General features: G+C 36.4%; 1 protein-coding gene, 1 long non-coding RNA gene and 1 pseudogene across 3 annotated transcripts; all 3 read left to right on the forward strand.

Moving 5' to 3' along the window:
- The first annotated feature begins 236 nt into the window (after positions 1 to 236).
- On the forward strand, positions 237 to 2,591 carry LOC120150798 (glucose-induced degradation protein 4 homolog). Of its 2 annotated transcripts, XM_039163421.1 has the most exons (10): positions 237 to 367; positions 483 to 538; positions 893 to 1,036; positions 1,409 to 1,411; positions 1,555 to 1,628; positions 1,725 to 1,779; positions 1,851 to 1,913; positions 2,011 to 2,138; positions 2,325 to 2,416; positions 2,465 to 2,591. In XM_039163421.1, the coding sequence occupies exons 1-9, from the start codon at positions 325 to 327 to the stop codon at positions 2,401 to 2,403; spliced, it is 645 nt and encodes a 214-aa protein (XP_039019352.1). In that variant the 5' UTR covers positions 237 to 324; the 3' UTR covers positions 2,404 to 2,416; positions 2,465 to 2,591. The 2 variants fall into 2 exon arrangements, with proteins under 2 accessions (XP_039019352.1, XP_039019353.1); XM_039163422.1 differs by lacking the exon at positions 1,409 to 1,411 and having other exon boundaries at positions 244 to 367.
- A 1,636-nt stretch (positions 2,592 to 4,227) lies between these two features.
- LOC120150960 lies at positions 4,228 to 5,650 on the forward strand (annotated as a pseudogene).
- Positions 5,651 to 5,738: 88 nt separating this feature from the next.
- Positions 5,739 to 22,264, forward strand: LOC120151085. Its single transcript, XR_005518591.1, has 3 exons — positions 5,739 to 5,769; positions 16,382 to 16,384; positions 22,132 to 22,264. It is a non-coding gene; the product is annotated as an uncharacterized LOC120151085 (long non-coding RNA).
- The last annotated feature ends 1,651 nt before the right edge of the window (positions 22,265 to 23,915 follow it).

Here is a 23,915-nt window from a genome sequence, read left to right on the forward strand (position 1 = left end):
GTTACACAATTTTTTAATATTTCTTCATGACTTAGACCTACTACATTATTATTAGACAACATTTCCGGTAACGCTAAACTAAATTTATTAAATATCTTTTAATATATCCGATAACACCGTATATTAACCATATATTAACCCGTCTTTCCTGATACATTCTCCCAAAATTTATCGAGTGACTTCATATATAAATATGTCGATTTACAGGTATAAGATAGACGGATAAACCCGTGTTCAACTCGGATCTTTTATAAACTTTAGCATCTTGATACCGATGTACGGTTTGATTTCCGAATATTAATAACTCCACGAAAATCCGAAACAATGCCAGTGAGAGTCGAGGAGAGCACACCTTCTCAAGTTTCAGGTTTTTCCTTTTTCATTTTAAATTCCCTTATTAAGAATTTTGAATTTGATCTGGGTTGTTAAAGTTTCTATCTTTTTTTCCCATTTGTATTCGATATATTTGTTCGATTATGAAGGTAGCAATTCCGGAGATACTTCACCCCCAGCTTGTTCACTTCTGAGTGTTGGACAGGTCAATGAAATTTCCCTTTTTTTATTGTTCCTTGGGACTTTGAATTTTTAATCGTGTTCCTTAAAACCCTTATGAATCCATTGATAATTCGTTATTATGGGAGTTTGATTTTAGTTTCTGAATAGTTCTCTTTTTTTAAAATGTTAGATGGTTTGGGTTAGTTTACTGCGTATCATTTTATTTTGGGACGAATTTATAAAAATTTAGGAGGGGGAAGTTATAAAATTTTCGGAGGCGAAAATATATTATCAATAGAAATTAGTTTACTGCATAGTCTTGTTCCTACCTATCGAGTGGAACTTTCTATGTGTTAATCCTTTAGTGGATTGTATGACAACATTGTTTTATTTGCAGACATTTTCTGGTACACAAAATGTCTCTAGTTTACAAAAAGAGGAAGCTTGGAGAGTAAATGTCCGAATACAAGGATGTGATCTCGAACATGGGTATCTTTGTGGGACAATGGAAGCTCTAAATGTTCCTATGGCTGATACACCAGTAAGTTGAATGCTTTAACCGTCCGGATAGGTTTTGAAATGTTTGCTCGGAGTCATCCTCTTAAGTTTCATAGTGTAATGGTTATTTGATTTTGCAATGTTTGATGAATTTTTTTCCATGGAAAGCTTATCAAGTTTTATTTTAACATGGACATTGTCGTCTAGTTTGACTATATTCCGTCATACGTCTTCATTTCTAATACTTCGTGGATTTTAGCTGCCTAAGTTTTCCCTTTCTTAATCTTCTTGCATTAATCTGTTATCATCATGGTATACCCAAGAGGCGTTATCACTTATGGTTTTACTTCTTTAATACAAAGGGCGATGGATATGACATGTGGTAATGAAGAGATATTATGCATTTTCTTTTCAGATTGTAAGCGGTTGTTACCACTTCTGCAATTGTTTCCTAAATGCGTCCTTGTTGACACCAAGCCAACATGGGAAATCTAGTCCAACTGCGGAACTTTTGATCTTACCTCTTGCACCGTTTGTGTTTTACGTTTTGATGTTTCTCAGGTGGTAACCTTTTGGGAAGGGGAGATTGTTGATACAAAGAATTATACTTTCTATACCGGCAAGTGGGAAGCATCGTATGGTTCTTTCTTTTGTTCGTCTTTGCATTGAAAGATGGAAAGTAGACATGATTCATTTCCCCCTTTTAACAATTTTTATAAATCTATTAATAGGCCAGAGGATGATAAAATGCATTGGTCAAAGTTTCCATCTTTTTCGCCACTTCTGGTAAGGAGTTGTGCTTTTGTAACCCATATACGCCTAAACTGTGCTCATTTTTCTGGTTTGTTTCTTTTCAGAGTCAAGTAGAGGTCGATGGTGGAAAATCTTTGGACCTGAGTAGCTATCCGTACATTTTTATGGTAATATAATCTCATTTGTTTTCATTAATTTGAAAATTTCCTTATACATTGGCTGATGATCGGTAACCTCTTTGTTTCTATTATTTTCCTGGTTCAGAGATGGAAAGAGCAATACTTTGTAAATGTTGGAACAGACTGCGGGCTGACCATAGCCGGGTTTTACTACGTTTGCTTCTCTTGTAGCGATGGTTCTATCAGTGGCTTCTATTATGATCCTAATAGCAGGTAACTGTATTTCTTCATGGTATTCCATATTTTTTGTTCATTATTCAATTAAGGAGGACTCGTTTCTAGTTCTCCAAATAATTCAGCAACCTATAACCGAGTCAATGACAAATATTCAACTCTTGTCATTTCTCCTTTCTCTGTTGTGTTCAAATGTTTGACCAAATTGTTCTGAAGAACATGCAGCCCTTTTCAGAAGCTTGAGCTGAAACCAACAAACGAAGGAAGATCAGGATTCAGTTTTTCGTCATACGAATTGCAGTGAATAAGAATGCAGGATGTTGATTCCAATATATATAACAAGGGACAACGGATTTCTCAAATAGATGTGAAACTTCATGACTTGTATTTCCATATGCCTGTTTTTGCGATGTTGAGACTTTGATGATGTAGTAATCACCTGGAATGTAAGACATATTGATCTTTCTTCCAAATCTTTTCGTTTGAACGTAATTCTCCAAATCATGAACCAGATCGAATCGCTGTTTATATGTTTGTGGTCTCTTCCGTGAGTTCTAAAACATTGACTGATGCTTGCAATTTGATGGTAATAAACAGGGTCTATAATCAGGTATATAATCAAACACATGATGTTAAAGGGTATACAAACATTCTGTAGGCAAGGCATGGGCAGGTATTTTTGGTGTCATAAGGCCGAAACAGTCGGTTGCCTGCTCTGATTAGTTGGTTTCAGTGTGCAGTTACTGCGGCCTTATGATCCATTCAGTTGAAAGCTGGAATGTGTTCCCTCGAACATGGATAATAAAAATCAAGTTGATTTTTTTTTTAAATTTTTAGTTATTGAAGTTAATTTGAATTATTGAATCATTTTTTGAGTTCAAGTTGAGTTAGAATTTAAAAATTTCGAGTCAATTGAAATTTTAGTTGAGTATTTTGACCAAATCTATGGTTTCTTTATTCTTTCAATCATTCTTTCATTTTAATTCTTTTTTTAATTAAATTTGAACCATGTACTTCTAAACTACTGTTGAATACATATGCATCTTCAATTTCTTTCTTATGATAAATTTTCTTTTTTTTTAATTTAATCTGTCAACTTTGTATGCTTTCTTCAAAAAAAAAATCAATTCATTTTTTGATTTAATTCCATTTTTTTACCAAATTTGAACTACAAACTCTTCTACCACTATTGAATATCCATGTAACTTCAATTTTGATTTTTAACTATGAATTTATTCTTTTTTAATTTAATCTCTTAACTTTGCATTTTATTCAATTTGGTCTTTTAGCTACAATTTTTTTACAAATTCTTTTTTATTATCAATTCCTTAAATCATATATGCTCTCATCAATAATTTATCCACAAAATAATTTTTTTGAAAATAATATTTATAAATATATTTTATAATTTTAAACTGTATTTGATTTATTAAATAACATTACAATATGAAAATGAATAAAAAGAAAAATATATATTTATATCTCATATGATTAGAGAAGTCATTAATTAGAACTAATCTATATCCTACTGTTATAAATAATTATCATTACATTTATATAAAAACTCGAACAATTTGATTCAAAAAATTTTAAATAAAATAAAATTTAAGTAATAAAATATGACTCATCAATTCGACTAACTTTAAATTTTTTTTAATTCGGCTCTATGAAAAGCACCCTTCTGCCGAACTCGATGCCCTGCTTAAACTACTTTGATTATAATAATAAAGAAGCGACCGTGTTTCTTTACCAATGTTAAGGTGGCTGAACATTAATGGAACGAGCTCAACCATCCTTTTATATATATATATATATATATATATATATCGGCACCAGCATTTACCTCACTTCATGAGGTTCGTCTCCTCCCTTTTATGTCTGCCCCATTTCTCCATCCCAACTACACCCCACAAGGCCACAACTCCTTTTGCTTATAACCTCCTTTAAACGGCAAAGCCCACTTAGCCTCCATCGTTTTACCCCTTTGTTTTCTGCTGCCAAAATGGGATGTACAGTACAAAGGTGACAATCATGTCAGACCAGCCTCCCTAAGTGGCATTATCATTGAAGAATTATACAACTTTTTACGTACATTTTTCCTTTCTCGAGATTTGAAAACAGAATCGCAATGGACGATTTGCTTTGTGATGAGGTATGGCTTTCGAGTCCTGAAACTGAATATTGTAGGTTGAAGGACAATGGCTATGCAGATTCATTTTACACGACGAAGGAAGACTCCGAACAGGCTATTGTAATATGCCTGGAGAAAGAGCTGAGTTACATGCCTGAACCTGGTTATCTTGATTATCTCCTGTCTAGTAATCTGGTTTTCGCTAGATTCAGAGCGGTTCAATGGCTTATCAAGGTACATAATTTCTCCTAGTTATCAGATTTCAATAGGGTTTTATTCTTTTATTGTAAATCTCAATCAATTCTCTCTATTTGTATGTTTCTTTTCAGACTTGTTCTCGGATAAATTTTTCAAATTGGAACCGTTTTCGGTGAATTACCTAGATCGTTTCATATCAACGAGTCAGTGCCATGTAAGGAACATTAAAATTCTGGGTTTCATGTCTTCTTCTCAACTCTGAAGCATTAAATCATCTAATTTTTCTAGGGATGGAAGAATTGGATGGTCGAGTTACTATCCATTCCATGTTTATCCATTGCCTCCAAGTTCAACGAGACTTCCTTGCTTCCATGGATTAACTTCATAACTACCATTATCTGACAATGAAGATAACTATTCCATTTCCGTTATATATTGATCAGTGTATTTTATGAACTGAGGATGGAGGACTTGGAGCATTGTTTTCAATCAAGAACAATCCAACAAATGAAGTTGATGGTGTTGCAGGCTTTAAAATGGCGTCTTTGTTCCACAACAACGTACTCCTATATAGAACTGATTACATCAAATATCATCTGTGATCTCAGTTATTACCTTCAAAAGGAGTTAATCAACCAAGTTAATAAAACACTTCTCAAACCCATATTAGGTATATGCATATAAAATATAATTAAACATTCCCTCTTTTCTTTCTTTTTTTTTTCTTGAAAATAAATGATCTTATAATCTTAACTTGCGTGCAGATTCCAAGTTGCTGCCATATCCACCAAGCTTCGTTGCAGTATCTGCACTATGGTGTAATCCGGAAGCTTCCATCTCACGAGGTAATCCCATCATTATGAAGCTCATAAACCAAGATCACGAGGTAAAGGTTTCCTTATCTTGAAATATATACTGTTCCATTGATTATATGACTAAAATATTTGGAGCAGGGATAATATATTTTAACCCCTAAAATTTTTTATAATTGTGCTCATTTTAAAATATTATAATTCTGTCCACTAACATAAAATCATGCATTAATCCATTCTGTAACTTGAAAGTTGCAGAGCATTACCCTTCAAGTCCAGTGACTGTGTTGTTGATGGAGAGGATTGTTGATATCATTGATTGTCGGGTCGATCTTTCGGTATTCGGGATGCCATTGCCGGGTTCAAATGTTGATAATGATGGTGGGAATAAAAAGAAAAGAGAAGAATAATGGAGATCCAGGAAAATCAATGGTTTTACGAAAAGCCATGGTTTGGACTTTGAATAAGGATAATAGGAATAATGTTGAGCATATCGTCTTTTCGATTTCGGCCCATGCATTTAATCTTTGTTGCTGTCGGAACCGTCTTTCGGTTGGGTCCGAAATTAGGTTTCGACTTAGGAAAATAGATTATGAGTCGCCACCGATCTTTTATTTTAAACAAAATGGGTTGACCGGATACCTTATTTCTTACCTGATCTGCGTCTTTTCAAAGATGTGTCAGATTCGGGAGTCGGTTACAGTCAAGGAAGGGTTAGCACCCTTGAATTGTCCTTTCGGTACTTTGTAATTTCCAATTGTCTTAAATTAAGAAAGTTGTAACTTTAAATTAAAAGGTAAAAATTGATCCGACTTACTTACATCTGACAAATTTACGGAAATACCCTTAAAAGATGAAAATGTTAGAAGTAAAAAAGAAGTGAATAAATAAAGAAAAACAAGTAAAATAAAGCAAAAGAAAATAATATAAAAAAGTAAATAAAATAAATAAAGTAAAATAAAACAAATAAATAAATAAAATAAGAAAAAAGGATAAAGAAAATAAAAATAATATTGACAACATACACATGCAAGATAAAAAATAATAAATAGAAACATAAAAATAAAAGAAATAAATAACTAGAAAAAAATGGACATGTATAAAAATGTTAACAAGATGAGAAGAATAAAATAAAATAATAAATTAAAAATGAAGATGAAGATGAAAACCAAAATAAAACATGTAAAATATAATAATACTATAATATATAGTAATAAATAAAAAAACCAAAAATAAAAAAAGAGTAAAGTAATAAAAAAAGAAATATAGGTAAATATGTATATAAAATAAAACAAAAATAGTGTATATATATATATATATATATATATATATATATATAACAAAACATAAAATAATACAAACGAGAATATAGTAATTATAGTAAGGGATCAAATTGAAACAGAAGCAAAATTAAGGGGGCAAATTGCAAAGGAAAATTGAGGATTAAATTCGATTTGGGACATAATTGCGCCTTTGAAATACGGGGACCATAATGGGATTTAACCCATTTTTGTTTGAAAACACGTGGACCCAGCAAAGCGGGTCGAGTCCAGGCGCGGGTTTCGGATCGGACGTGGGCTGAGTATAAAAAGCTAAGATTTTTTAAAAATATTCATTTCTCTCTTCTCATCAGCCAAGACCCCCTCCCTCTCTTTAACATTTCTCTAAAATGTTCTTCAGATATGAAGAACTCGACTGGGTTCTTCAATGAATCCAGTATCCGACCACCACAAATCGTTTACACCGCCACTGTTCATCGGCGGCAAAAATTTTATTTTTATTTTTTTCAAAATCTTGAAAGCTGTTTAAACCTTGTTTCCAAAAATCACAACGTTTTTTTTAAAAACACAAGCCTCGGGGGTTAGATCTACGAAGGGAGATCTCGAAAAGCCCCCTATTCATCGGCCAAAAAAACCTTTTTTTTTTGCTTTCTTTCGAATCGAAACAAAGTGGAAACGAACAAGAACCCACATGCAAGCGAGGCAAAATAAATAAAAGGTAAGGGTTTTCTCCTTTTTTATTGCTCTTCGAACTAGTTACAAGGCTTGGATTCTCTATATTTTCGATATCTCTCATAAATGCTCTCTGTATATTGTGTGTAATATCGTGTATAATATGTGTGTGGCTAGTTGTGCTTCCAATCTTCTGTTACAGTGTGCAAATTTACATCAATTTATAGGACTGAAAAGTCATATTTTTAGACTTGATTGAGTGTTTCATTTTGAGTATAACACTGATACTTGTGTTTTGTTGGCCTGCTTTTCTTGTGTCGGACGTTGCGGGGTTTCTGGTGGTGAGACGTGCGGCCGTGAAACTCGGGTATTTGACCGAGAAACTTGACTGAGCGGCGTGAAGCATGAAGAAATCTCAGGGGGGAGCGTACGACGTGGCTGTAATCTTGGCTAAGGTTTGAGACAACCCTAGATACCTTTGTTGTGGACCGTTAGATCTCATCTAGATCCAACGATCACTGTTGCTGGCGGCTGGAAGCATAAGATAGGAAAGCTTGGGTTTTCTGGAAACCCTAATCTACTGCATGTAGGCTTACTAGTTTGGGGTCTAACGGGCTGCTGGGTAGTAATTTATTTGGGTCTGTAACCAAACAAAACAAAATGTGAATATATATATATTATAAAGTAGCATAAATATGTAATGAAACGTATTATATAGCAAGGTTAAATTAAGGGACAAAATTCGGTGTCTTCAGCTGCCCCTCTTTGCTCATTATCGTGTAACAAAAATATAGCAAAGATTACAAGACACAAATTTTGTCTATATCAAACATCCTTTGTCGTAGAGTTGAAATCCGATATTGAAGCTGATATGTCGAAGTGACACCCTCGCCGTGAGGTTGAGTTGAACTGGAGACTTCTGAGTACGAAATCCTTCGTCGTGAAGTTGAAATCGAACTCAGAGTATTATAAAGTGGCCTCTGAATCATCTTCTGGCCCAAGATACTTCGTCGTGAATGTGAAACTTGTCCTGAAGACTTCGGTGTTATAGCTGACTCCTTCGTCATGAAGTTGGGTCAATCTGTTGGGGTACGATACCCTTCGTTGTGGAGATGGAATCATATATGGCCCATTCGTCGTGAAGTTGAGCCTGGGAATTGGATATCCTTCGTCGTGAAGTTGAAATTCAATGTAAGTTGCTTTGTTTTGAGGCCAATATCCTTTGCCGTGAAGTTGAAATTGACTCTGAAACTAGAAAGTTTATTGGCAGACACTTCTTCTTTGATTTGGATATCATTCGTTGTGAAGTTGAAATCCAATCTAGAGATGGATGCTTCTTGTGCGCACGATTCCCTTCGCCGTGAAGTTGAAACCGCGGGTGGCCCCTTCGTCGTGAAGTTGAGCTTGGAAATTGGATATCCTTCGTCGTGAAGTTGAAATCCAAGTAAGTTGTATTGTTCTGAGTCCAATATCCTCCGCCGTGAAGTTTAAATTGGCTATGGAACTGGGAAATTGTTTGTTGACAGCCAGCCACCCCTTCGATGTGAAGTTGAGATTGTGTTGTCTCGAGTCCAATATCCTTCGATGTGAAGTTGAAATTGACTCTGAAAAGTTGTTTGTTGACAGTCAGTCGCCCCTTCGCTGTGAAGTTGAGCTTGTGTTGTCTCGAGTCTAATATTCTTTGCTGTGAAGTTGAGCTTGTGTTTTCTTGAGTCTAATATTCTTCGCTGTGAAGTTGAAATTGACTCTGAATGAAACTGAAAAGTTGTTTGTTGACAGTCAGTCGCCCCTTCGCTGTGAAGTTGAAATTGACTCTGAAAGAAACTGAAAAGTTGTTTGTTGATAGTCAGTCACCCCTTCGCTGTGAAGTTGTGTTTGTGTTTTCTTGAGTCCAATATCCTTCGCTGTGAAGTTGAAATTGGCTCTAGCTAAAACGTGCAAAGATATGCATATATGCGATGTTATGGATGCAATGCTCTTAGGTATGCCTAAAATGCATATGCAACATATGTTATTCTGGGCTCTGGAGAGAAATCTCAATCTCTGGTTGCCTGTTGTGTTGACTCTTGATTTTGGAATCTGGAAGTTCTGATTCCCGATCTTGAATTATTCGAATGTGTAAATATGATGTTCTTTGTTTCTTGATTTGGGAAATTCTTCTCAACCATCTCAAGTATATGCATGAGCCTTGATCGGTTTTCGAGTATCTGTACTTTTCAATGAATTTTTGTACAATAATATGTGATTATCTTTTGCAGAAGTAAACAAATCATTAGGTTTAAATTCAATCTAAGATGCTCAAAAGGAATTGATTTAGAGAAAAGATTGTTTTTATTCATGAGGGTAAAAGAACAAATAGTACATGATAAACATTTTGGGCAATGAATACATGATGAAGTGTGAATGAATGTCTTAGATCTCGAAAATGTGGGCGTTTCTGAGCTGAAAAGCCATTAGGTGACTTTGAATGCAACTTTTGTCAAGGAATCTTCGAAAACGCGACAACGTTCTAGAGAGTGCAACCTTTCTCTGACTTGTTGAGTTTGTAGAAGATTCAGGTGTCGGGATGTTTCCACTGTCAATATCCAAATCGCCCTTTTCGAGTTTTCAACTTGGACTCATCATTGGTCGCAAGACGCCCTTTGCGGGTTTTCATCTTGAACCCATTTTTTTTTCTTTTTTCTTTTGTTCTTTTTTCTTTTTCTTTTTTTTTTCAAAATAGGACGCCCTTTCGGTTTTTTGCCCTAAACGTTTTTCTCTTTACCATTTTTTCTTTTTATTTTTTTCTTTTTTTTCAACTTAGGACGCCCTCTCGGGTTTTCATCCTAAGCGAAGTATTTCTTGACTGCATCCGAGTTGATGGGATATGACAATTCAGGTCCGTCCATTTCAGCCAGGACAAGGGCTCCTCCAGAGAAGGCCTTTTTCACGACAAAAGGTCCTTCCCAATTTGGTGTCCATTTTCCTCGGAAATCTTTCTGGACTAGATAAATTCTTCTTAGCACCAAATCTCCTTCGCAAAATATTCTTGGGTGTACATTTTTGTTATGTGCTCAAATCATTCGCTTCTGATAGATTTGACCGTGATGAATGGCTTTCAGTCTCTTTTCATCTATCAGGTTCAGTTGATCATATCGGGATTGCACCCATTCTGCATCATCCAGTTTAACTTCTGTCAAGACACGGAGTGACGAAATCTCTACTTCAGTGGGTAGCACTGCTTCCATTCCATAAGCTAGTGAAAATGGAGTTGTCTCAGTCGAGGTTCGTACCGAGTTTCGGTAAGCGAACAAAACAAAATGCAACTTTTCATGCCAGTCTTTGTAGGTCTCGGTCGTTTTTTCCACTATCTTCTTAATGTTTTTGTTTGTTGCTTCTACTGCTCCATTCATCTTTGTTCTATAAGAAGTAGAGTTGTAATGTTTTATGTTAAATTGCTCACAAGCAACATTCATCATCTTGTTGTTCAAGTTTGTAGCGTTATCGGTGATGATCCTTTCAGGTAGACCATACCGACATATGATCTCTTTTTTCAGAAACTTGCAAATAGTGGATTGAGTGACACTAGCGTATGATGCAGCCTCTACCCATTTAGTGAAATAGTCAATTTCCATGAGGATGAATCGGTGACCATTCAAAGCCTTCAGATGGATTTGCCTGATAACATTCATGCCCCACACAGAGAAAGGTCATGGTGATGTCATGACATGAAGCGGATGAGGTGGAACATTTATTTTATCTCTATAAATCTGACACTTATGACATCTTCTGGCATAGTTGATGCAATCATTTTCCAGTGTGGACCAAAAATATATGCATCTCATTATTTGTCTTGACATCATATGTCCATTGGCATGTGCTCCACAAACTCCGTCATGTACTTCTTCCATTATCATTTTTGCCTCTTCAGCATTGACGCACCTTAACAAGACTTGATTATGGCTTTTCTTGTACAAGAACTCCCCGTCAAGGATGTATACAGCTGCCATCCTTCTAATGGTTCTTTTAACGGTTTTGGTGGCTTCCTCTGGATAACTTCGATGCTTGATATATTGCAGAATGTCGTAATACCAAGGCTTAGTGTATTTCACGTCATAAATTTGGTAACAATGAGCCTGGTACACATACGACTGCATGTTAATTGGCATCATTTCAGACTCCCCGCCAGCCTTGAAAACGGCTGCCAAGGTAGCTACAACATCAACCATTTGATTGTCTTCTCTTGGCACATAGTGGAAGGTGACTTCATCAAACTCTTCGAGCAAATCTAGTATTAGCTTCTGGTATTCGATCAGTTTTGCATCATTGGTTTCCCATTCTCCACGGAGCTAATAGATTACTAATGTCGAATCCCCGTATATCCACAAGGTATTTATGTTTTGCCCCAGTGCAGCTCGAATTCCCAAGACACAGGCCTCATACTCTGTCATGTTATTGGTGCAATCGAAGTTCAGTCTGCTGGTAAATGGGTAGTGATTCCCTTCTGAAGAGATCAGGATTACCCCGATGCCATGTCCTAATACATTTGATTCACCATCGAAGTGCATTCTTCAGGAACTGTCCGTTGAAGTACTTGATTCTTCTAAGGATATAGCCATAAAGTCTTTATCTGGGAAGTCAAAGTTCAAAGGCTCGTAATTTGTATCGGTTCTGCTTGCAAAGAAATCTGATATGGTACTTCCTTTTATGGCTTTCTAGCTCACGTACTCGATTTCAAATTCAGACAAGAGCATCTGCCATCAAGTTAACCTTCCAGATAGAACAGGTACACCTATCATGTACTTTAAAGGATCTAACTTGGAAATCAGCCAAGTGGTATGATAGAGCATATATTGTTGGAGTCTTTTTGTAACCCAGACTAAAGCACAATAAACATTCTCGATAGGAGGATATCTGACATCGCAATCGGTGAACTTCTTATTCAGATAGTAGATGGCTCTTTCCTTTATTCCAGATTCGTCATGTTGACCCATGACACACCCCATTGAGTTCTCGAATATGGATAGATACAAGAACAGAGGTTTGCCTGGGATAGGGAACATCAGGACAGGAGTGCGAGACAAATATTCTTTTACCTTTTCGAATGCAATCTGGCAGTTTTCATCCCAAACTCCAAAGTTGTTCTTTCGGAGAAGATGGAAGATTGGATCACACTTGTCGGTTAACTGAGATATGAATCGTGCTATGTAATTCAATATACCCAGAAAACCTTGAACCTCCTTCTATGTTCGTGGGGAAGACAAATTTTGGATAGCTTTGACTTTATCGGGATTGACCTCGATGCATTTCCTACTGACTACGAAGCCTAATAATTTTCCAGATGTTACCCCGAAGGTACACTTACTAGGGTTCAATCGTAGCTGAAACTTTCTCAATCTCTGGAAGAGCTTTCTCAAGTTCTCGACATGTTCATTCTCAGTTTTTGCCTTAACAATCATGTCATCAACATAAACCTCGATTTCTTTATGCATCATGTCGTGGAACAAGGCCACCAGCTCTCTGATATATTGCCCCAGCATTCTTTAATCTGAATGGAATCACTTTGTAGCAGAACGTTCCCCATATTATGACGAACATGGTTTTCTCCATGTCTTCAGAATGCATCTTGATCTGGTTATATCCCGAGAATCCATCCATGAAAGAAAATAAAGCATTCCCAGGTGTATTGTCTACCAACGTGTCAATGTGAGGCAGAGGGAAATTGTCTTTGGGACTTGCCTTGTTAAGGTCCCGCTAGTCGACATACATGCGAACCTTCCCGTCTTTCTTCGGAACTGCCACTATGTTGTCCACCCACTCTAGATACTTAGCCACTTGAAGAAAACCAGTATCAAATTACTTCTTGACCTCTTCTTTGATCTTAAGGAGCATTTCTGGTCGAATTCTCCTTAGCTTTTGTTGTACGGGTTTGCATTCTAGTTTGATAGGTAGTTTATGAACTATCATATCTGTATCTAACCCCGACATGTCTTGATACGACCAGGTGAACACATCTCTGTATTCCTAAAGTGAGACTATCAAGTTTTGTCTTGCTTTAGCCGAGAGAGTTGTGTCGATTTTAACCTCATTTCTGTCATCTTTAGTGCCAGATTCAAGATTTTGATCGTCTCCTCATGTGGTAGTATTTGCTTTTATTCTCTTTCTACCATTCTCAATAATTCAGTAGGTAAGTTGCACTCTTCTTTATTATCGTATTCACTGAAATCCACAAGACAAATGGCCGATTCAAAATCCACCTCCGGATCAGAATCACCAGTGCCTTCATTATCGTTATCTAGGGACCCGAAGGAAGAGAGAAACGTGTATGTGTGAGAGGAAAATATCCCACACGAAACAGTCAAGAATTAAATTCAAAAGAGAATAAAATGGAGTACTGGAATAAAGAAAATAGACAATAAATTCAAACAGAAATGAAATAAGAAAACTTTTTGCCTTGGAAAGGGAAAAATGTATCTTTTATTGAAATTAAACAAAATGTTTATTCATCCTTACAAAAGATCACCTATTGCCCCGAGTATAGGCAAATAGGGATAGTTCAAATATTACTCTAAAAGATTCTTGTAAACCACAGGTAATTCTTCCACGACCAGCTGCTAGGCACAAACACAGGTGGCAGAGGGCATATTCCGGATCTATCTTCGTTGTCAATATCTTCTGTGGTCACAACATTGAAGCTCAGATCTTCTAGAGCCATTTCTAAATCAGATGTGGTGGTTTCAAACACATAATCACCTGACTTGAATGTATGGTAAAGAGTCGGCAATGTCACGGGCTTCCATTGAAGTTCACCTTCAGCTAACCTAGCTAGTCTTCTTTCTCAGTTCTTCTGGACTTCCTTCCTCTTTTCATGGTAATTGGCCTGAAAACCAAGCCCAAACTAGTCTAATTTTAAAATGGGAAAGACTGGACTAATCCTTCTTTGCAGCTGTTTCCCAAACCCCTTTTCGGTCTTGGTACATCAGCCCAAGGTTTGCTTGATCTCTATCTTTGTGTACTTGGAGAGTCGAGGTCTAAGAATCTTCTTTCCTTTTGCCATGAATGTGGTATTCACAAACTCCAAGGAGTATAATGAACATTCTACCGGTTCCTCGTCTACTTTGATGTATGGGGCCACCGTGGTCACACTTGCCATGATATCTTCCTCAACATTGATAATTATTAAGGCCCCGTCAATAACAAATTTCACTTTTTTGGTGCAGCGTGGACGGTACTACACCTACTTGATGAATCCATGGCCTCCCCAAAAGACAGTTGTAAGAAGGCATGATATCCATCACTAGGAACTCGACATCATAGGTGGTAGGTTCGATGGTCAATGATACCTCAATCTTGTCAATAACCTCTCTCTTGGTTCCATCAAATGCTCAGACCATATTCTGGCAGGTTCTCATATGTGGTGTATCTATTGGTATCCTTTTTAATGTAACCAAAGGTATCACATTCAGGGCCGAGCCATTGTCGATCAACACACTTGGTAGGGCATGTCCCTTGCAATAAGTAGTGATGTGCAATTCCTTTGTTCGGCTTCTTCCTCCGGATGGAATCTCATCATCTGAGAATGAGATGAGATTATCAGCTTGAATATTATTCACCAGTCGATCCATCTTGTTGACTGAGATGTTTTGCGGCACGAACGTTTGATTTAGGACTTTCAATAGTGCTTCTCGGTGTGCCTTCGAGTTCAACAATAGTGCTAGCATTGAAGTACGCGTAGGTAAGCTGTGGAGATGTTCTATAATGTTGTACTCGCTGTGCTTCAAGATCTTGAGGAACTCCTTAGCTTCTTTTCTTTTATAGGTTCGTTGACAGCTAACACATCTTCCTTAAAAGGATCAAGTGGTCTCTGCCCTACTTTGCTATCACATCATTTGGAAGTACTCACCTGGCATTCGTACTTCCATGGTACTTATCGATTGTCTTTGTATTGAAAAGGCTGAGGTGATGTGATCACCACCTTGGCTGGTATTATTGTTGTCGTCATTCTTGCCTTAGGGGTAATTATCAAAGGACTAGCCCTACCATATTTCTTGTCTGATGATTCTTCGGTCACGCAAATGTCTACTTCCGAGGAATCCTGAATTTCTTCATAAAACTTCAGCTCTTTCCTATCCATCATGAGATGGACCAATGATTTGAATTCTGGGCAATCTTGTACTTCATGCCCTTCTTCGTTGTGGTAACAGCAATGATTACCATCTCCAATCCTTGTTGCGCGTGACTGGGGTACAAGAAGTCCCATCTTTACCATTTGACTCCATACCCAAGCCAAAGGAGCTTTTCCTTCCGAGACACTAGTTTGATTCTCCTGCCGTTCTCGGTGGTGACTGCATTGATTCCAGCCTCCAGATGATTAGGCAAGGGATTCTGGGTGACATTCGGTGCTCCAGAGTTGAAATGGATCCAATTCTTGTTCCACATTCATTGTACATGCCTCTTGAATGGAAGACAATTTTTAATTAAATGCCCTTGCATACCACCATGATATTCGTAATAGGTGTTTTCGTCAAACCATCTCGGATATGGGGGCTTTATTGGATCCATTGGGTAGGGTGACACCACGTGAGTGTCAAAGAGTTGTTGATATAACTCTTTATACGTCATGGGAATGGGATCGAACTGCTCCCTTTCCCTTTCTTTTCTTGGTTCTCTCTTAGCTTGGTTAGAAGTACCGGACGGTACAGCTGCAGTGGTTTTTGAACTTGAGATCGTAACACCTTTGTTAGCATTGTAGGTGTTGACATTGTTGATCTCGTGGTTCTTGTTCTTCATGGGAGGCTTCTTACTGGAGTCCCCTCCCTTGATTTTTCCTTGTTTTATAGCTAGCTCCACCATCTCACCAGCCATAACTAGGTCTGAGAAAGTTCCCGATGTAATTGCCACCAAGTGCCCGAAGTAAGGCGTCTTCAAGGTCTATACAAACAACTTTCTAGTTTCATTTTCATCCAAAAGTGGATGAACTTACACAGACAGATCCCTTCATCTCTGTGCGTACTATAGGAAACTTTCGTTATGCTTCTTTTCCAGGCTCTACAGCATAACTCGGTCTAGTCTCATATCATTGATATGCTTGTACTGTTCTAAGAAAAACTTGGCTAAGTCTTTCCACGTCTTGATATGAGTTCGGCTGAGCTGGTTGTACCACCGGATAGCTGAACAGGACAGGCTCTCCTGAAAGTAGTGGATCATAAGTTGGTTATTTTCCACATATCCCGTCATCTTCTGACAGAACATAGTGATGTGGGTTGAGGGGCAACTATTCCTATCAAACTTCTCGAACTCAAGGACCTTAAACTTTGGTGGAAGAACCAAATCTGAAACTAGGCTCAACTCCATTGCGTCCACTCTATAATAATCATGGTCTTCTTGGACCATCTTCATCTGATCTTCCAGGATCTTAATCTTTTCTTCCATTTTTTTCGCTTTGTCCTCTTCATCGAAATCCGGGATATTATAATCATCCAGATGGTTGTCAGGACAGGTTGTGGAAGTTTTTACCTTCGGAGCAGATGATGATTTTCCTTTGGTAGCAAAAGAGTTTTCTTGCGGTCCGGATAATATCCCGGGTAAAATAACCACCTATGGGGTCGGTGATATGGTTACCCCCTTAGACGCAACTAATCCGGGTGCACTTGCTTGTTGTTGTAAACCATACAACTTAGCCACGATTTTGTCAACTAAGGATTCCTTGCTTTTCGTTATGGACTCCAAGGTACTCTTATTATTCTGAGCCATTTTGTCCTCCAATTCTTTCTACAAGTTTGCCATGTTCTCTTCGATCTTCTCGATTCTGGCTTCTATTTGTCTCTTTTTTGCTTGAGTATTGTGTGGGTGATACGTATCTAATGCTTGCGGTGGTAAACTTGGTGTTTGCTCTTTCTCTTTCTGAGACATGTTCTGTTAGTTAATACGAATGTAAAAATATGGAAAACATGAAAAATAAAGATGAAATATAAAATGCAAAGTATGCAATGTATAATGTATGCAATTTGGAGGCATTGATCCAGAAAAGTGTCCATTATTATAAATAATCCTTATTCAGACAAAAATATTTTATCTTTTAAGAGACATAAAAACAAATTAAAGGTACATCCAGACTAAATCCTCTAGACCCCGAACAACTTCTAGTAGGTTGACAAGTCTTCTGCCTTCATTTGTCCCTGGTTGAGTGCCTTGTCGAACCACTCTAGCTTCCCTTGCCAGACCGTGAAGATGACGGGCTGCCTTCTATACTTGATCTAGGAAATCTCGGATGACTGCGTCTCTGGCCTTCACCCTTTGTTGTGCTTTCTCCCAACGGAAACGCCATTTTAAACCTCCGTCAAAGGGCACTATCTGAAGCTCGTTCGCTTGCCTCTTGAACCCATCTACAATAGCTTCTAACTTAGCTATTGTCTTGCCATTCTTTTCATGTTGTTTCTTTAAATCAGCCACCCGGATTCTCAAGCGTTGGTTCTGATGTTGACTATCTACTAAGCACCTCTGAGCAGTCTTCAGTTGTTCCTTCTAAGCTCTTTCATCTGACCCCTCGAACTTCCTTTTCAGACTGTGAGATTCGTCTTTCTAGTATTCAGAGGTTACTTTTAACTTGGAGTTATCCTTGACTTTATCTTGATACCCCTTTCTCAAGTCTTCGAGCTTAAAATGGATTTTCTTCTGTTCTTTCTCTAGTTTGTCTGCTCGATCTTTCTGAGTGTCAGTATCTAGCTTCCACTAATAGCGTTCAGTTTTAAGTTCCTTTACCCTCTGCTTCAGTTCATTGTTCACAGCTTCGAATTCTGCCTTGGCTATCTCAAGTTCAGAAGGAACATGCCTGAGATGTTCCTCCATGATCCGGGTGTCTTCACAGTCTGGCACCGGGATGTTTTCATTTTTCTCAATCTTCGCCACTCCATATAATCTGGAGTAAGCATGTCTCTAGCAGTCACAATATCCATCCGGAACACTTTCTTCCAAGAGTCGCTACTTCTTTGATCATCTTTTTATAGTTATCACCATGGTACACAAACTATGATATAGATAATCCGTATGTGGCCAGGACGAACTGACGTGCCCCATATTGTCTAAGTGCCAATGATAGAGCATACCCAACTGCACCCTAAAGTCCAAGTAAGGTCATAGTATCAGAATCCCCACACCAAAAAAGAACATCACTGAGGAACAACCAGGGGGCTTTCTAGGTAATATCTAGGTCCTGAAGATGAGTGAAGAACTTCATTCACTTTTTCTTTGTAGCGTCTTCATGTCATTTCATAGTGATGAACTCTCCCAAAGGTGAATAGGTGGTGCTAAATCTGCGGTAGGTAACCCCTTTAGTCTTCTAGAAGTGGCTGTGAATCCAGACTTGAAGAAACTGAACATACCCAATGAACATTTCCAGCACGGTTGCGTCGATGCACCCCAGGGTCTTCGGAAAGATAATCAAACCTTACAGACCCAGTACGAAAAGGTCTATAGTCTTCTATTCATCAGGGTGGTTTTTCATTAGTTGCTTTATGTAGATCAACTCGATTCCTTCCCTGCTACTTTTGTGTCGGAGTCGATCAGTCACCCATTTTTCATCAACCCCTGCAATCTTAGTCAATCCATTCTTGAAAGGCTGACTCTTGATGTGTTTGATATATGCCCTCTCTAGTCTGATGCTTTCGCAGTGTAGTAGGGTAGTATACTCTTCGATAGTGGGTACCATGTCCTCCCGGTTAAAGGTGAAGCAACTATATCTCGGGTTCCATAATTGAATCAATGCTCGGAGCAGGGGCTAATCGTCTTGACATGGAGTAAAAGGGCAATATCACAATATCGTTGGCTGAACTTCTGCTTTCTGTCATTCTTTCAACTGTCCCAAATGTTCCTCAACTCTTGGACATTGTTCTGTTTCAGGATGACAGAGGCATAGCTAACCAGCTTTGACACATAGTTACTCTGAAGACCGTCTCCCTTCTCTTTCTGAATCTTCTCGGACCATAGTCATGCCTCGGCATTTTTAATCTCTTGTATTACAACGCTTTTTTCCAGTAATTCAGATTATTTTGTGTGTAAAAAATGCTTTTTAGGGAACAATAGCCTCTTGTTATGATGCAAATGCTAGAAAACAAACACAGAGGCAAAAAAGTTAGTAAAATAAAAATAAATAAATAAATAAGTAAAAATGAAAAAGAAAAAAACACAAAAAAACATGGATATGGTAAAAATATCCTAGGTTTTGGAATGTGGTTTCGGGGTAGGCTCTAATTCTCCATGGTCTCTTAGTTTAGGTTCTAAAAAATGGTACCCGAGTTCTCATTACCGGTGCCCCCATGGGCTTGCCAAACCCTTAGTCCTAAACCCATCACAGGCTTGTGTGGACTAAGTTAAACTGGAGAGGACACATTCCCTTATGCCTGCACGGTGAATAAATTCACACGAAGACATAAGGTATATGAATCCCGAAGGCTACTTGCTAGGCCCACACGGTGAATAAATTCACACTAAGGTGTTGCTTTTACCTCACTTAAAACAGGGTTCAGAACTCGAGTTTAGAGCCTTAAGTGAAAAATAAGCTTTGAAGGCTGAAATCATTATAAAACGATTAGTACAACTATTTACTTGAAAATATAATCAAAAGTAAGCAATAAGGATCGAAATGTTACCTTAAAATTTAAACTTACCATTTTCGTTAAAAAGACAACTGGAAATTACCTTAGCCTGACTCACTTACTTGTCCCCAGTGGAGTCGCTAAGCTGTCGGAACCGTCTTTCAGTTAGGCCTGAAATTGGGCTTCGACTTAGGAAAATGGATTAGGAGTCACCATCGATCTTTTATTTTAAACAAAATGGGTTGACCAGATACCTTATTTCTTACCTGATCTGCGTCTTTCCAAAGATGTGTTGGATTCTGGATTCGGTTACAGTCAAGGAAGGGTTAGCACCCTTGAACTGCCCTTTCGGTACTATGTAATTTCCAATTGTCTTAAATTAAGAATATTGTAACTTTAAATTAAAAGGTAAAAATTGATCCGACTTACTTACCTCTTACAAATTTACGGAAATACCCTTAAAAGATGAAAATGTTAGAAGTAAAAAAGAAGTGAATAAAATAAAGAAAAACAAGTAAAATAAAGCAAAAGAAAATAATATAAAAAAGTGAATAAAATAAATAAAGTAAAATAAAACAAATAAATAAAATAAGAAAAAAGGATAAATAAAATAAAGATAATATTGACAAAATACACATGCAAGATAAAAAATAATAAATAGAAACATGAAATAAAAGAAATAAATAACTAGATAAAAATGGACATGAATAAAAATGTTAAGAAGATGGGAAGAATAAAATAAAATAATAAATTAAAAATAAAAATGAAGATGAAAACCAAAAATAAAACATGTAAAATATAATAATAATATAATATATATAGTAATAAATAAAAAAACCAAAAATAACAAAAGAGTAAAAGAATGAAAAAAAAGAAATATAGAGAATAGAAAAAAAATAGGTAAATATGTATATAAAATAAAACAAAAATAGTGTATAAGTATATATATATATATATATATATATATATATATATATAAAATAAAAAAACATAAAATAATAATACAAACGAGAATATAGTAATAATAGTAAGGGATCAAATTAAAATAGAAGCAAAATTATGGGGGCAAATTGCAAAGGAAAATTGAGGATTAAACTCTATTTGGGACATAATTGTGCCTTTAAAAATTTACGAGGACCAGAATGGGATTTAACCCATTTTTGTTTTAAAACACGTGGACCCAGCAAAGCGGGTTGGGTCCAGGCGCGGGTTTCAGATCGGACGTGGGCCGAGTATAAAAGCCAAGATTTAAAAAAAAAATCATTTCTCTATTCTCATCAGCCGAGACCCCATCCCTCTCTTTAACATTTCTCTGAAATGTTCTTCAAATATGAAGAACTCGACTGGGTTCTTCAATGAACCCAGTATCCAGCCACCACAAATCGCCTCGCGCCGCCTCGCCGCCGTCGTTTATCAGCGGCAAAAATTTTATTTTTATTTTTTTTCAAAATCTTGAAAGCTCTTTAAACCTTGTTTCCAAAAATACAACATTATTTTTAAAACACAAGCCTCGGGGGCTAGATCTACAAAGGGAGATCTCGAAAAGCCCCCTATTCATCGGCCAAAAAAACCTCTTTTTTTGCTTTCTTTCGAATCGTAATGAAGTGGAAACGAACAAGATTCCACATGCAAGCAAGGCTAAATAAATAAAAGGTAAAGGTTTTCACCTTTTTTATTGCTCTTCGAACTGGTTACAAGGCTTGGATTTCTCTATATTTTTGGTATCTCTCGTAAATGCTTTCTTTATATTGTGTGTAATATCGTGTATAATATGCGTGTCTAGTTGTGCTTTTAATCTTCTGTTACAGTGTGCAAATTTACATCAATTTATAGGACTGAAAAGTTCTATTTTTAGACTTGATTGAGTGTTTCATTTTGAGTATAACACTGATTCTTGTGGTTTGTTTGCATGCTTTTCTTGCGTCGGACGTTGCAGGGTTACTGGTGGTGAGATGTGCGACCGTGAAACTCGGGCATTTGACCGAGGGACTCGGTTGAGGGGTGTGAAGCATGAGGAGATCTCAGGGGGGAGCGTGCGGCGCGGCTGGAATCTTGGCTAGGGTTTGAGACAACTCTAGATACCTTTGTTGTGGACTGTTGGATCTCATCTAGATCCAACGGTCACTGTTGTTGGCGGTTGGAAGCATAAAATGGGCTAGCTTGGGTTTTCTGGAAACCCTAATCTACTGCATATGGGCTTACTGGTCTGGGGTGTAATGGATTGCTGGGTAGCAGTTTATTTGGGCCTGTAACCAAACAAAACAAAATGTGAATATATATATATATATATTATAAAGTAGCGTAAATATGTAATGAAATGTATTATATAGCAAGGTTAAATTAAGGGACAAAATTTGTTGTTTTCAGCTGCAATAGTGTGATTGATTGTTGTGAGTGCAAAAGTATATTTATGATCCTACTTTCTTATTTATTTCACACAAGAATCAATTTGTTGCTATAAATTCGTTCCAACTTTACTCCATGATCAAGATGTACATATTGAAGTCTAAATATACACTTAGTAAGCATTTCATAATTCGGAGGTCTACTACGGAAGCTGCTCTTAACCTGGTGTTGGGGGCAGCCTACTATCTTACCTCCCCCTTACCCCATTACATATGGGAATCAAGGTCAGCTAATTTTTATTTTTTTAAAATTGACATAAAAAAATTGTTCTTAAATTAATATTTGAATTAAGCGTATTCTTTTAAAGTGATACTTATATAATTTTTCACTATCAAATTGGTATATGAATTTCATTCACTCTTTTAATACTTTTATTCTTAAGTTGATACACGAAATTTAATCTCATCTATTATTTTAATATTTGTATTAATATTAATTATGTCGCAACATAAAATTATGTCACATATCAATGATAATATTATCATGTGTGTTTAGAAATTATTAAAATTAAAAATTATTAAATGTCAATAATAATATTATCACATGTTTTTAAAAATTATTAATTTTTTTTTTAAAATGTAGTAATACCCTTCACATATCTGAAGAAATTTATTATCTCGTCATAAAAAATATTTATTTTATGACGTTAATTTTATTACAATAATATTTGTATAATTTTAGATGAATCTATAAAAAGGAAAAAGGAAAAACAAAATAAAATTGACATTAAATGTTATAAAAATAAAATAGAAATAACACGATGATATTAAATGATAAGTAATTCTCTACGTAACATAACATTTCCTCTTTGAAATTGTATTCTCTTTGAAATTAATTACAGGAAAAAGAGGGTATTTCTTAGGTGATTTGATCAAACTGACACCCTTTAACCGAATATTTCCCTTTTTAACACCGTTTGTTTTATATTTCCCGAAGTGGCACCCTTTCAGCTGAGGTGGCGAAAGGCGCATCCTCGGGGACGCGCTTTACCTAGTTTTACGCTGAGTTGGATGCCACGTGTGAAAGGCACATTCCCGGGGATGCGCTTTACATTTATTTGTTGATTCAGTTGCCACGTGTGAAAGGCGCATCCCGGGGACGCGCCTTTCATTAAATGTCTTAAATGCCCATCCGATTTTTCCCCAACTACCCCTCCTCCTCCCTTATATAAACCCCCTCAACCCCCTCATTCTTCACACCAAAATCTTCTTCTCCTTTCTTATATAACTCAAATTATCTAAATCTTTGAGTTTTAAATTTCTTATTAGTGATAAGAAATTTATTTTTCAGTTATTTTTTTAAATAGTTATTATATTTTATATTAATATAATTATATAAATATTATTTTTTTATTAAAATAATGTTTATATAATTATTATTTATTTAAATTTATTAATTAATTATTTTTTGTGCTAATTATTATTTTTTGTCTACAGTTATAATGGAAAGTGAAATGCTGCTGCGATTGAATGCTGACCATATCTCCAGACATTTTAGCGATATGGTAATATTTTTTTCTAATTAATGTTAATATTTATTGTTATGTTTAATTTAAATTTATTATGAATTTATATTAATTTTAATTTTTTATAATGCATATTATTTAGGATACTGATCGTATTTTAGAGACATTTATTAAAAATCCACGTATACCGACACCGGAATGTATTTTGCCATTTTTGGCTTCTGCCTGGTTCGGATATATTGCAACAATCATTGGCAGTTGCAAACTCGAACATGTCCTA

The sequence above is a fragment of the Hibiscus syriacus genome, unplaced genomic scaffold (assembly GCF_006381635.1).
Source record: "Hibiscus syriacus cultivar Baekdansim isolate YM2019G1 unplaced genomic scaffold, ASM638163v2 tig00111027_pilon, whole genome shotgun sequence".
In the NCBI taxonomy this organism is placed as follows: domain Eukaryota; kingdom Viridiplantae; phylum Streptophyta; class Magnoliopsida; order Malvales; family Malvaceae; genus Hibiscus; species Hibiscus syriacus.

What these genes read in the sequence shown, in the direction of transcription:
- LOC120150798 (XM_039163421.1), top strand. Translation starts at nt 325, where the DNA reads ATGCCAGTGAGAGTCGAGGAGAGCACACCTTCTCAAGTTTCAG. An exon ending in CACTTCTGAGTGTTGGACAG is followed by an intron (nt 539 to 892) that starts GTCAATGAAATT and finishes TTTTATTTGCAG; the next exon opens with ACATTTTCTGGTACACAAAA. An exon ending in CATCTTTTTCGCCACTTCTG is followed by an intron (nt 1,780 to 1,850) that starts GTAAGGAGTTGT and finishes GTTTCTTTTCAG; the next exon opens with AGTCAAGTAGAGGTCGATGG.